This window comes from Ambystoma mexicanum, chromosome 5q, assembly GCF_040938575.1.
Source record: "Ambystoma mexicanum isolate Mex_15411 chromosome 5q, UKY_AmexF1_1, whole genome shotgun sequence".
In the NCBI taxonomy this organism is placed as follows: Eukaryota; Metazoa; Chordata; class Amphibia; order Caudata; family Ambystomatidae; genus Ambystoma; species Ambystoma mexicanum.
Window position 1 is genome coordinate 1,284,051,861 of NC_090933.1, and position 15,374 is coordinate 1,284,067,234.

A 15,374-nucleotide genomic window follows, 5' to 3' on the forward strand; every position below is an offset into this window, starting at 1 on the left:
AAACAATTGTCGGTGGGGATTTCAATGGGGTTCCCGACCCTACCAAAGACCGATCACACCCCCCGACTCCAGGCGACTTCGCCGAAGCACTTAGCCTCCTCCGATTCTTCAGGACCCTGGAGATAAAAGACTCATGGCGGGTGTTCCACCCTGACGAAAAAGATTTCTCCTTTTACTCTTTCGTCCATCGCACCTTTTCAAGGATCGACCTATTCCTGATCTCCCCGCAAACGTTCCCCTCAGTCAAAGAAGTCTCCATAGGCACAAGAGCGATATCCGACCACTTATTTAGTGCACTAACCCCTCGGTGTGAACATTATAGTATTTTGTTTACTTTTTGATGTGTGTAACCTGCACAAACTCTCATATATTTTTCTATGTGAACCTTTTTAAAAAATGAGTGAATCATTAAATGGCTTTTAATAGACTTCTGGTATATGTGCAGATGATTTAATTACCTTCTGGCACTTGAGTTTGTACTTGAAATTAACAAAGGTGTATAAAGGGAGGGGTAACCTGTTTCCCAGTTTTTGTGCTGCCTCCATCCTATTCCACATGCTGTGCTCTGTCTCCAGCCCCTGAAGGTGGACAGGAGTGTAGCAGAGGGAGAAAGAGCTAAAGACATACAGGGACAGTGACTGCCTCCATGCTACTCCACATGCTGGGCTCTGTCTCCAGCCCCTGAAGGTGGACAGGAGTGTAGCAGAGGGAGAAAGAGGACTGCCTCCATGCTACTCCACATGCTGGGCTCTGTCTCCAGCCCCTGAAGGTGAACAGCCGTGTAACAGAGGGAGAAAGAGCTAAAGACATCCAGGGACAGTGACTGCCTCCATGCTACTCCACATGCTGGACTCTGTCTCCAGCCCCTGAAGGTGGACAGCAGTGTAACAGAGGGAGAAAGAGCTAAAGACATACAGGGACAATGACCGCCTCCATCCTACTCCACATGCTGTGCTCTGTCTCCAGCCCCTGAAGGTGGACACTTACCCAGGACAGTCAGCGTCCCTGTGGTTTTCTCCAGCGCCCTCTGCAGGCTGGGGTGGGACACTCTGCAGATGATCTCTGACCACTGGTCTCTGTGCAGGTCAGGGGTGAAGGTCAGCCATGCGGTGCAGGAATAGCCTATCTCAGGCTCACGGCGACAGTCTGTGATGTCCTGCTTCCAGACAGTGCTCTCAGCATCGCCCTGGATAGTGAGCCGGGCATCACTTTCTCTCTCCATCCTCAGCCACTCCACCTTTAATTCCTTGGGGAAATAACCTGACACCTGACACTGGAGAGAGACTTCCTTCCCATGGATGAGCGTTGGCACCAGAATGTCCTGCAGGTCGGGGCGCCCTGGGAAAGCTGTGAGAAAAAGATAAACAATAGCCCATTACTACAAATAACCAAATCTATGTCATTCCACTTAAAGACAACTCATTGCAATGAAACTCCATGCATTTATTCACTTTTTTCAATGAAATGTGGTTTATTTATGTACATTTCAACTCAATACACCTTCGTGTTTTTTTTAAAGTAGGCTCTGTTTTCCCTTTATTAATGTTTATTTGGAAACACTTTGTGCTCCTTTTTGGATGCCGCTTTCTAATCCTTTTTCTTTTTTCTCCCCCTTTTTTGTGCTCTTTTAAATAAATACTAATCTTTTAACTATCAATGTCCACGAATCACTTATTAATATCAGTACATCCTGGTAAGTGCTGACTGGGCCTACTCAGGTACACGCCCATTCGTTGGAGCATAGTAACAATGTGCCCTCTTCTGATCGACGCAATCCCTTGAATATTCCACACTGACTCTACTGGCATGACCACCACCACAAACTGGTTCTCTTGTCATTTCATGGAATTTCATTATGAAGTAGATTTCGTCGTTGTTTTTTTTTTAATGGTTGATTTTGCCGAAAATATATGCCCCGCCAACTTCACCCCTTGACTCTCTGACATTAATTATTATCCTAAAGCCAACCCCACACATATTTTTGGAAAACTACGTTGTAAAATATTTGATGAAATCTACAAAACTGCTGTTACCCGCAAACTCCATCCCTACCCCTCATTTCCTTTCTCAGCTGCATGAATATTTCCTGTGTGTTTAACCTTTCTTCCTTTACCCTCCCTCCTCGTCTACTGCCCTTTCTATCCTCTTGCAGAGCAAGGTCTGGATACCCCTGGTGGCGGCATAATACATGGTCCGCCAGACAAGCTTTGACTCCTTGAGGCCATCAGGGCGGTGACAGGCGCAGTGTAAAAAACAACTCTGACAGCAAAACATGCATTTCTTTGAACCAAAATGTATTTTTTCTTTTTGCCATGACTGGTGTATGCAACTCAATGAGAGCATTTTAGTGAAACCTACTTTCATAGAGTTTTTGTTGCATTGGAATTTTTTCAAATAACCTAAAGCATGCTGAATAAGCAACATAGGACGCTGAATTAAAAAAAAGCACCATAACATACACTCCAAAGAAATACTAAACAACAACAGGGACGTCATTTCACCAAAATGCCAGGGGTAGCGGAAGTGACATCACACCACCCTTGACTTCTGATGACACCACAAGAAGTGATGTCATTTGACCCCACCCAAAGTGCCATCACGCGTAGCGATGGAACACGACATTTCACCCCTTTAATGAGTCTAGCAATTATTGTATAGAATTCCAGAAAGACAAATGGTTTGTTATTCCTATTCTTTCTTATTTAGGGTCACTGCTCAAAGTGTTACAGTGCAGGGGATAAAATGACTTCCGCAAAGAGCAATTAATCAACAAAGCACACCAGCACCAAACAAGGTTCAAATAAGCATAAGACGACAAAACAACAAATACCCTGCAGACTGCCCCACTCACCGGAACCAGGAAGCTAATCCCAGAGAATCGCAAGACAGCAGTGCCTTGCATAGAGCAACAGCGACCCCTACAGCAGCATAAGGTATAACAGATCCGGATGCAACGCCACCTAATGTGTTTCTTTTGTAATTATACTTTTTATTCATTTTCTTTGCAAGCAATGACATGATTTTGATTTATTATTTATACCGCGCACAGGGTACCCGAAGGCTTATAGGCGCCACAAAAAACAGAACAATGTTACATGATACATACAGCTAGACATCTTGGCATGAGATCCAAACAGCACGACGATTAACAAGAAGCCCAAAACAAAGACAAAGAAGATACAGGAGCAATCTGCGTACCAGGAGAGAACCAAGTCAACGAATTCCATCTGAAGGAAACCAAACACTATGGCGATAGAAAGCAGACTCTTGGCAGAGACGACTGTATAACATACATTAAACAGCAGAATAGCAATAAAGGGAAAGACTATGGCATTTAGAGAATCAAATTGCATTTTGTGGCACCTTTGGGCAGATATTTACAGCGTTTAAGAAAGGTAGGTAGGTTGCTATCCCCACATCCAACTAGGATGCAATCACTATTAGACTGTGAGCACCAATCGCTCTGATCTATCCTCCGTGTGATGATTAAGTCCAGGTGTCTAACCACCCCATGTCCTGTTCTTTGACGTAACCAGGCTAGAACCTTGTTACGCAAGGCTTCTTTGGATTCTTTGCCTTCGATCCTCTGGACATTGGTTATAATAAAGTTTCTATGATCCATTACGAAATCATGTAGATTTGCGTCCTTTATTTTTGGCATTTGTAGCTTATTCTGTTGTAGATTCCTAAAAAGGGTTCTCTTCAGTTTGGAGTTCAGATTTAATGGCTGACTTTCCTCTTTGTGTGCGATGTTCGACTCACGTCGCGGCATCGAGCGAGAACTTTCCAGTGGACCCGCTATTTTAGGAATAGGGACCTTTTCCTTACAGTCACTGACTGATCCAATAAGTTTGGGTGTGTCCATATTACCACAATCGGTTTGGGACCCTTGGTCTGTTATTTCCTTTTGAATGGTGGCTTGACAAGAAACATTTACAAAGGAAAGCTGTGGCAAGACGCCTGTGCAGGTGGGCCCGAGTGTCTGGGAGGCTGTATTCACCATGGGCAGCCGTGAGCTAGAGGCCCAGTTGTTCAAAGCTTCTGCCAGTATGCCGAGGTCGAATGGGTCTTTACATGCCAGAAGTTCTTTGGCAATGTTAGCCATATGCTCGGCCCATTGGGAAGGACTAGTGGAAAGGCCTATGGGTTCCGATTGATATGGGTTAAACATAGCTCTCTCTTGAAGAGTGGAGGATTGTGTAGTTGCAGGGTTCTCCACTGTTGCTAAAAATGGTGCATCGGTAGACCATAGTGGCGTCGAATGGATTTTAGGGCCAGTTATTTCCATATTGATTTGAGGTACATGTGCCGTTTTTTTAGCAGGGGGTTTGCTATGCTTGCTAAGCACTCGCAATCTCCTGCGCTCACTGAGAGTTGCGACCTCCTGCACCCGATCCCTATTAGTAGTAGGGGATAAGGCCATGGTGTCTGCTGACCCCCTCAGGGCTTGCTTAGATATAAAATTAGCCCCCTGGTTCTTGGGGTCTATCATCCTGACCTCCTTGCGGGACAAACTATCGCTAGGCAGGCATCAAAAACATCCGAAAAGACAGGACCCTTACCACATCGGGAGGTGCCCTGCAGCCTCTCTGTTCCCAGTCCGCACTCCACCACGTCCTCTCCGACAGTGCAGGGGTCTGCTGCAGCCGGAAAACAGGGCTGCCCGCAATGCCCCAGATGTGAGGTATGAGGTGGAGGTGGAAAACTGAATGTGGGGCGAGGTTGGGGGCGAGAGCAGGGGTGCTGCTCTGCAGGAAAACAGACCGCCGCCAAGGCGGCCGCCGCCGGCCCCTGCAGCGCACACAGCACAGCCGCCACCACTGCCAACGGAGGAGTGGAATATTAGAGAACATACCATAACATAAGACATGACTTAGGTTAATATCAGATACGCAGCTTAAGTCTGGAGCTGCATTATATGCCTGTTCTGTGGAAATTTCAGCCGCCTTAAATAGCGTGGACAGAGATAAGCTATGGGAAATGCTGAAAGATTGGCAAATTGACCCATCTCTGCTGTATTTTATTAAAGCTTTATACAGTTGGACGAGGTCAGAATTCGACTTTCCCAGGATGGGGAACTATCTAACCCGATTCCGACGATGACGGGATTGAACCTGCTTTGGCACCCCTGATCTTCAATCTCTAATTGTCGCTACTCGCACACAGGCTGGGTTAAGTGATGAATTGTCCACCACAATATGGGAGCAAGGGCCTGGTCTGCATATCATACGCGGACAACGTTGTCGTCCTAGATAGAACCAAAATTGGATTACAGTGTTCTCTTCAGGCCCTTTCTGAATACGCTATCAATCTCGGCTTGAGACCAAATATTAAGAAGATGAAAACCATGGTTTTCGGAAAAGGGGCATGAGCCAGTAATACTTTTGGTTGGCGGCTAGGGCATGAAAAAGTGGAAATGACCCGAGATTATAGGTATCTAGGAATCACTATTAGGGAACATTTTTCTGGTACCTCTCTCTTAGAGGAGGCAACACAAAAAGTGTGGAACAAATAGCTCATACTAAAGAAGACGATTGACTCCCAAGGAGGGAGATGTATAGAAGCTAAGATTCTGGCATATAAGATCTCAATCGTTCCCACCATGCTCTATGCCCTTGAAGGCTTCCCATGGAAATGGGTAGTATCTTTGGGCAAGCTGGAGGGAAAGATTTTACGATCTATGCTAAAGTTTCCTCCTGGCACACCAATATAGGCAATCAGACTTGAATTAGGACACCCCTCCCTTTTTATGTCATGGTCATTGGCATCTTGTAACCTTTGGGCCAGGTTAAAATTTGAATCAGGGGGGCCGGATTCCCTACTGTAGAGGTGGAACCAAGTACCCCCATCCAAATCTCCGCCCCCATTTTGTCTTTATGTTGGGAACCAGAGATGACTACATGTGCAGTTCCAGTGAGAATGCCTGTATCACAAAGAACCTTCGAGACAAGGTACCCTTTGAGAAAACCCTATATAAATGCACAAAGAAATGGTGCCTTTCTGGCTGGGGTGCCGGAAGAAGTGTGCATTTGAACAAGAAGGAAGACTGGTGACGTCATACGAAGTAAGAACTGATGTGTCCAGAAGAGGTGTCAATAAAGAAAGAACACAGACATTCTATAGAAACTGAGGATGAGGTATTGAAGTTAAGCAGCATTTCGGTATTGAAATGAAGATGCTCGTGCAATGAACCACCAAATAAAATGCAAAGTAATTTTACACCTGTACAGATGCAGAAACGCAAGTAGGGAAAATAATTCATAAGGCTGGCTATATAGTGAATTAGATGCAGCGATGCGCCAATGTACACATATAGGAATGTACAGAACCTGGATATTCCACGATGCACTTTAGCATGGCTTGGAAACTTATAATGGAGAAGATTTCAGTGTGGCGTGGGTGGAATAAAAACTGATGGCGAAGGTGGATTTCCAGAAAGACTTGACTGGCCCAGCACCAAGAAGACGAGGCCACAGTGAATTGGGCACCTGTCAAAAGGATACAAAGATCGTGAGAAAAGAACAAACTTTGGAGGCGTGGCTTGGAGCGCCATCGATGTAGTCGCTCCTCTGAAGCCGCCTGTGGGATGCCCGCCGCCGCCGTCGAATTCCGGTGGTTATAAGCGGGGTTCCGCGTCGCCAAGCCATCTACAGCGACCGGAACCGACATGGCACAACCTGGCCAAACATAACCTTCGACCGAGGAGGCGTTCTACCAGAACTCAGCAGCCGAACTTCTCCCCCGTCTTCAACCGAAGAAACCAAGATGGCCGCCAAGCCGGAACCCAGCAGCACACTCCGCACACGGCGGTAGCGGGGCCGTAGAACTCTGGGGAGCTGGAGAGCTGGAGAGGGGAAGCGGACTCTATCACAGAATCATCCGATTCATACCAAGGCGACCCAGACTAGGGCTTGGTTCCCGGCGCACACTCCGAGAGACCGGGAGAGCGGGCTTCCACCCCTCCCCCCGCTACGCAGAACGAGTCGGGACCCCCGCTCTACGACAGCCTATACCATCACAAAACCGCACACGAGAAGCTCACAGAGGGACCTGGAACCCCCACCAGCGAGGGATCACCGATGGAGACCGGAGGAGGGGCGGGGAAGCAACGGGAGACGTGCTTTCATCCAGAGAGGCCTTGAACCTGTGGGCCTCATCGTAGCGACATACCCCCCCTCGTGCAACAATCGGCCATCCTGCACTGTCCCCGATGGAGACCCTCCCCACACCAACGCTTCCTGGGGCGCCCCTGCCCACTCGCCCAGATCTAGCCCAGAGCGAAGGTCGAGTGCGAGTTTCACCCCGAGTGCAGTCTCCCACCGCCATAGGCCTCGCTGCTACTCTCTTAATCAAGACCGCCTGATACGAGCAGCATGTCGAGGCAAACAAAGGTGAGCAAGGGCACAGCTATATCCGCCATGTTTACTGCACCGGAGAAACCCAAGAAACAGGATCCTCCTAAACTGACCCCAAAGAAACCACAAGAAGACAGGGGCGCCCTCGCCACCAAAGGAGACCTGATAGCCTTCATGGCGGATATCAAATCGGAGTTTGGCGCCTGCCTTTCGGAACTCACCGCTAAAGTTGATCAAACGGATCAGAGAGTCACAGAAATCGAACAGAGGCTCGGAGAGATCGAGGACCATTCTCAGGACCACGCTACCACACTGGGGGAAGTGCAAAAATCCATCGATTCCCTGCATCACAAATACGAGATCCTGGAGTTCAAACATGAAGACCTTGAAAACAGGGCACGCCGCAATAACCTCCGCATTCGGGGCGTCCCATCCTCTATCCCTGACAACAAGCTAGCGGACTACGTGGGAAGCTTCTTTGAGGCCCTACTCCCGGACCTGGACAAATCGCAGCTCTTACTGGACCGGACCCACAGACTCCGCCCACGGCGCGGGACAGATTCGGACCCCCCCCCCAGATGTTATTACCAGGGTCCACTTCTTCATGACTAAAGAGGCAATATCAGCGATCAGTCGCCAAGGAGATGAGATCACTTTTCAGAGCACTCCACTTCAAATATACCAGGACCTCTCACCACTTACTCTCCAGAAAAGAAGAGCACTTCGGCCTCTGACAGCGTTCCTTCAGGAGCAACAGATCCGTTACAGGTGGCTGTTTCCGACAGCTCTCCAGTTTACACATAATGGCACCCTACGCCGAATCAGCCACTTGGAAGACGCAGAGAAAATCTTACACCCAACCTCACCCCGAGATCCTTCCACGCCAAACCCAGAGGGGACCGAAGACTCTAGACCGCTTACCTCTCCAAAGCCCAAACTCACCCCATGGTCGTCAACCCAGCGGAGCAACAGAAAGAGATGAACGGGGACGCTTCCACGATCCCAGGTTCCGACAGCAATTAAGCCTGGACACAGATGCCCCTACCTAAAGTAGGACCCGCCACCTAGATTTCGAGCTAAGGAACCTTGAACGCGGTGGCGGCGGGCCATTCCCATGGTTCATACCCACTCCAAGGATACTTTCCATCCCTTGTTCCTTGGAAACCCACAGTACACGATACGTGATGGGACAGTTGGCCCTGTTGGCCATAGGTACGACCGTACTTACAATGTCGGTCTACCCCCTGTTAAAGTTGCGGCCCCCCGTTGGAGCTCTGCGTTAAAACCTCAAGTGCAGGATGATATCAAGAGATTCCCGAATAGACATGGCAGTTGAGCCACCGCTCCACGACACCCCCCTAACCCAAGGAAAGGAGAGTGAGTCTTCAGTGGACCTCCAGACGCTCCGGATCCTCTCCCTGAATGTTAATGGCCTGAACTCCCCTAACAAACGAAAGGCAATGCTACTGAAACTCCGGGACGAAGACGCAGCGATAGTCATGCTCCAAGAGACCCACCTGCTGCCGGCAGATGTAACCCGTCTCCGATCCCGGTTATTCCCGCTCCAATTCTTCACCTCTGGCGCAAACAAAAAAGGAGGTACGGCGATCCTCTTCAGGAAAGACTTGAACCCACAGATTCTGGAAACGAAAATATGCCCAGAAGGCCGATTTACAGCGGTCAAATACCTCCTGATGGGAGACCTATATACCCTCATCTCAGTGTACGCCCCTAACACTGGACAGTCACACTTCTATGACTCCTTGGGCACATCTCTCGCTAGCTTTGTGGAGGGCCAAACAATTGTCGGTGGGGATTTCAATGGGGTTCCCGACCCTACCAAAGACCGATCACACCCCCCGACTCCAGGCGACTTCGCCCAAGCACTTAGCCTCCTCTGATTCTTCAGGACCCTGGAGATAGTAGACTCATGGCGGGTGTTCCACCCTGACGAAAAAGATTTCTCCTTTTACTCTTTCGTCCATCGCACCTTTTCAAGGATCGACCTATTCCTGATCTCCCCGCAAACGTTCCCCTCAGTCAAAGAAGTCTCCATAGGCACAAGAGCGATATCCGACCACTTATTTAGTGCACTAACCCCTCGGTGTGAACATTATAGTATTTTGTTTACTTTTTGATGTGTGTAACCTGCACAAACTCTCATATATTTTTCTATGTGAACCTTTTTAAAAAATGAGTGAATCATTAAATGGCTTTTAATAGACTTCTGGTATATGTGCAGATGATTTAATTACCTTCTGGCACTTGAGTTTGTACTTGAAATTAACAAAGGTGTATAAAGGGAGGGGTAACCTGTTTCCCAGTTTTTGTGCTGCCTCCATCCTATTCCACATGCTGTGCTCTGTCTCCAGCCCCTGAAGGTGGACAGGAGTGTAGCAGAGGGAGAAAGAGCTAAAGACATACAGGGACAGTGACTGACTCATGCTACACCACATGCTGGGCTCTGTCTCCAGCCCCTGAAGGTGGACAGGAGTGTAGCAGAGGGAGAAAGAGAACTGCCTCCATGCTACTCCACATGCTGGGCTCTGTCTCCAGCCCCTGAAGGTGGACAGGAGTGTAGCAGAGGGAGAAAGAGCTAAAGACATACAGGGACAGTGACTGCCTCCATGCTACTCCACATGCTGGGCTCTGTCTCCAGCCCCTGGAGGTGGACAGCAGTGTAACAGAGGGAGAAAGAGCTAAAGACATCCAGGGACAGTGACTGCCTCCATGCTACTCCACATGCTGGACTCTGTCTCCAGCCCCTGAAGGTGGACAGCAGTGTAACAGAGGGAGAAAGAGCTAAAGACATACAGGGACAATTACCGCCTCCATCCTACTCCACATGCTGTGCTCTGTCTCCAGCCCCTGAAGGTGGACAGCCGTGTAACAGAGGGAGAAAGAGCTAAAGACATACAGGGACAGTGACCCACTCCAAGGATACTTTCCATCCCTTGTTCCTTGGAAGCCCACAGTACACTATACGTGATGGGACAGTTGGCCCTGTTGGCCATAGGTACGACCGTACTTACAATGTCGGTCTACCCCCTGTTAAAGTTGCGGCCCCCCGTTGGAGCTCTGCGTTAAAACCTCAAGTGCAGGATGATATCAAGAGATTCCCGAATAGACATGGCAGTTGAGCCACCGCCCCACGACACCCCCCTAACCCAAGGAAAGGAGAGTGAGTCTTCAGTGGACCTCCAGACGCTCCGGATCCTCTCCCTGAATGTTAATGGCCTGAACTCCCCTAACAAACGAAAGGCAATGCTACTGAAACTCCGGGACGAAGACGCAGCGATAGTCATGCTCCAAGAGACCCACCTGCTGCCGGCAGATGTAACCCGTCTCCGATCCCGGTTATTCCCGCTCCAATTCTTCGCCTCTGGCGCAAACAAAAAAGGAGGTACGGCGATCCTCTTCAGGAAAGACTTGAACCCACAGATTCTGGAAACGAAAATATGCCCAGAAGGCCGATTTACAGCGGTCAAATACCTCCTGATGGGAGACCTATATACCCTCATCTCAGTGTACGCCCCTAACACTGGACAGTCACACTTCTATGACTCCTTGGGCACATCTCTCGCTAGCTTTGTGGAGGGCCAAACAATTGTCGGTGGGGATTTCAATGGGGTTCCCGACCCTACCAAAGACCGATCACACCCCCCGACTCCAGGCGACTTCGCCCAAGCACTTAGCCTCCTCCGATTCTTCAGGACCCTGGAGATAGTAGACTCATGGCGGGTGTTCCACCCTGACGAAAAAGATTTCTCCTTTTACTCTTTCGTCCATCGCACCTTTTCAAGGATCGACCTATTCCTGATCTCCCCGCAAACGTTCCCCTTAGTCAAAGAAGTCTCCATAGGCACAAGAGCGATATCCGACCACTTATTTAGTGCACTAACCCCTCGGTGTGAACATTATAGTATTTTGTTTACTTTTTGATGTGTGTAACCTGCACAAACTCTCATATATTTTTCTATGTGAACCTTTTTAAAAAATGAGTGAATCATTAAATGGCTTTTAATAGACTTCTGGTATATGTGCAGATGATTTAATTACCTTCTGGCACTTGAGTTTGTACTTGAAATTAACAAAGGTGTATAAAGGGAGGGGTAACCTGTTTCCCAGTTTTTGTGCTGCCTCCATCCTATTCCACATGCTGTGCTCTGTCTCCAGCCCCTGAAGGTGGACAGGAGTGTAGCAGAGGGAGAAAGAGCTAAAGACATACAGGGACAGTGACTGACTCATGCTACACCACATGCTGGGCTCTGTCTCCAGCCCCTGAAGGTGGACAGGAGTGTAGCAGAGGGAGAAAGAGAACTACCTCCATGCTACTCCACATGCTGGGCTCTGTCTCCAGCCACTGAAGGTGGACAGCAGTGTAACAGAGGGAGAAAGAGCTAATGACATACAGGGACAGTGACTGCCTCCATGCTACTCCACATGCTGGGCTCTGTCTCCAGCCCCTAAAGGTGGACAGCAGTGTAACAGAGGGAGAAAGAGCTAAAGACATCCAGAACAGTGACTGTCTCCGTGCAACTCCACATGCTGGACTCTGTCTCCAGCCCCTGAAGGTGGACAGCAGTGTAGCAGAGGGAGAAAGAGCTAAAGACATACAGGGACAGTGACTGACTCATGCTACACCACATGCTGGGCTCTGTCTCCAGCCCCTGAAGGTGGACAGCAGTGTAACAGAGGGAGAAAGAGCTAAAGACATCCAGGGACAGTGACTGCCTCCATGCTACTCCACATGCTGGACTCTGTCTCCAGCCCCTGAAGGTGGACAGCAGTGTAACAGAGGGAGAAAGAGCTAAAGACATACAGGGACAATTACCGCCTCCATCCTACTCCACATGCTGTGCTCTGTCTCCAGCCCCTGAAGGTGGACAGCCATGTAACAGAGGGAGAAAGAGCTAAAGACATACAGGGACAGTGACTGCCTCCATGCTACTCCACATGCTGGACTCTGTCTCCAGCCCCTGAAGGTGGACAGCAGTGTAACAGAGGGAGAAAGAGCTAAAGACATACAGGGACAATGACCGCCTCCATCCTACTCCACATGCTGTGCTCTGTCTCCAGCCCCTGAAGGTGGACATTTACTCAGAGACCATCTACACTTACCCAGGACAGTCAGCGTCCCTGTGGTTTTCTCCAGTGCCCTCTGCAGGCTGGGGTGGGACACTCTGCAGATGATCTCTGACCACTGGTCTCTGTGCAGGTCAGGGGTGAAGGTCAGCCATGCGGTGCAGGAATAGCCTATCTCAGGCTCACGGCGACAGTCTGTGATGTCCTGTTTCCAGATAGTGCGCTCAGCATCGCCCTGGGTAGTGAGCCGGGCATCACTTCCTCTCTCCATCCTCAGCCACTCCACCTTTAATTCCTTGGGGAAATAACCTGACACCTGACACTGGAGAGAGACTTCCTTCCCATGGATGAGCGTTGGCACCAGAATGTCCTGCAGGTCGGGGCGCCCTGGGAAAGCTGTGAGAAAAAGATAAACAATAGCCCATTACTACAAATAACCAAATCTATGTCATTCCACTTAAAGACAACTCATTGCAATGAAACTCCATGCATTTATTCACTTTTTTCAATGAAATGTGGTTTTATTTATGTACATTTCAACTCAATACACCTTCGTGTTTTTTTAAAAGTAGGCTCTGTTTTCCCTTTATTAATGTTTTATTTGGAAACACTTTGTGCTCCTTTTTGGATGCCGCTTTCTAATCCTTTTTCTTTTTTCTCCCCCTTTTTTGTGCTCTTTTAAATAAATACTAATCTTTTAACTATCAATGTCCACGAATCACTTATTAATATCAGTACATCCTGGTAAGTGCTGACTCGGCCCACTCAGGTACACGCCCATTCGTTGGAGCATAGTAACAATGTGCCCTCTTCTGATCGACGCAATCCTTTGAATATTCCACACTGACTCTACTGGCATGACCACCACCACAAACTGGTTCTCTTGTCATTTCATGGAATTTCATTATGAAGTAGACTTCGTCCTTGTTTTTTTTTAATGGTTGATTTTGCCGAAAATATATGCCCCGCCAACTTCACCCTTTGACTCTCTGACATTAATTATTATCCTAAAGCCAACCCCACACATATTTTTGGCAAAATACGTTGTAAAATATTTGATGAAATCTACAAAACTGCTGTTACCCGCAAACTCCATCCCTACCCCTCATTTCCTTTCTCAGCTGCATGAATAATTCCTGTGTGTTTAACCTTTCTTCCTTTACCCTCCCTCCTCGTCTACTGCCCTTTCTATCCTCTTGCAGAGCAAGGTCTGGATACCCCTGGTGGCGGCATAATACATGGTCCGCCAGACAAGCTTTGACTCCTTGAGGCCATCAGGGCGGTGACAGGCGCAGTGTAAAAAACAACTCTGACAGCAAAACATGCATTTCTTTGAACCAAAATGTATTTTTTCTTTTTGCCATGACTGGTGTATGCAACTCAATGAGTGCATTTTTAGTGAAACCTACTTTCATAGAGTTTTTGTTGCATTGGAATTTTTTCAAATAACCTAAAGCATGCTGAATAAGCAACATAGGACGCTGAATTAAAAAAAAGCACCATAACATACACTCCAAAGAAATACTAAACAACAACAGGGACGTCATTTCACCAAAATGCCAGGGGTAGCGGAAGTGACATCACACCACCCTTGACTTCTGATGACACCACAAGAAGTGATGTCATTTGACCCCACCCAAAGTGCCATCACGCGTAGCGATGGAACACGACATTTCACCCCTTTAATGAGTCTAGCAATTATTGTATAGAATTCCAGAAAGACAAATGGTTTGTTATTCCTATTCTTTCTTATTTAGGGTCACTGCTCAAAGTGTTACAGTGCAGGGGATAAAATGACTTCCGCAAAGAGCAATTAATCAACAAAGCACACCAGCACCAAACAAGGTTCAAATAAGCATAAGACGACAAAACAACAAATACCCGGCAGACTGCCCCACTCACCGGAACCAGGAAGCTAATCCCGGAGAATTGCAAGACAGCAGTGCCTTGCATAGAGCAACAGCGACCCCTACAGCAGCAGAAGGTATAACAGATCTGGATGCAACGCCACCTAATGTGTTTCCTTTGTAATTATACTTTTTATTCATTTTCTTTGCAAGCAATGACATGATTTTGATTTATTATTTATACCGCGCACAGGGTACCCGAAGGCTTATAGGCGCCACAAAAAACAGAACAATGTTACATGATACATACAGCTAGACATCTTGGCATGAGATCCAAACAGCACGACGATTAACAAGAAGCCCAAAACAAAGACAAAGAAGATACAGGAGCAATCTGCGTACCAGGAGAGAACCAAGTCAACGAATTCCATCTGAAGGAAACCAAACACTATGGCGATAGAAAGCAGACTCTTGGCAGAGACGACTGTATAACATACATTAAACAGCAGAATAGCAATAAAGGGAAAGACTATGGCATTTAGAGAATCAAATTGCATTTTGTGGCACCTTTGGGCAGATATTTACAGCGTTTAAGAAAGGTAGGTAGGTTGCTATCCCCACATCCAACTAGGATGCAATCACTATTAGACTGTGAGCACCAATCGCTCTGATCTATCCTCCGTGTGATGATTAAGTCCAGGCGTCTAACCACCCCATGTCCTGTTCTTTGACGTAACCAGGCTAGAACCTTGTTACGCAAGGCTTCTTTGGATTCTTTGCCTTCGATCCTCTGGACATTGGTTATAATAAAGTTTCTATGATCCATTACGAAATCATGTAGATTTGCGTCCTTTATTTTTGGCATTTGTAGCTTATTCTGTTGTAGATTCCTAAAAAGGGTTCTCTTCAGTTTGGAGTTCAGATTTAATGGCTGACTTTCCTCTTTGTGTGCGATGTTCGACTCACGTCGCGGCATCGAGCGAGAACTTTCCAGTGGACCCGCTATTTTAGGAATAGGGACCTTTTCCTTACAGTCACTGACTGATCCAATAAGTTTGGGTGTGTCCATATTACCACAATCGGTTTG

The 15,374-nt window shown here is 47.8% G+C and overlaps 1 gene segment (V, D, J or C); it reads right to left on the minus strand.

The window, feature by feature from the left end:
• Nucleotides 1-15,374, minus strand: part of LOC138498388 (immunoglobulin heavy constant epsilon-like) — a 246,953-nt gene that overhangs the window by 190,207 nt on the left and 41,372 nt on the right. The window contains 2 exon segments of the C gene segment in view: nt 988-1,347; nt 12,477-12,836. Of these exon segments, the coding sequence occupies nt 988-1,347; nt 12,477-12,836 (720 nt within the window).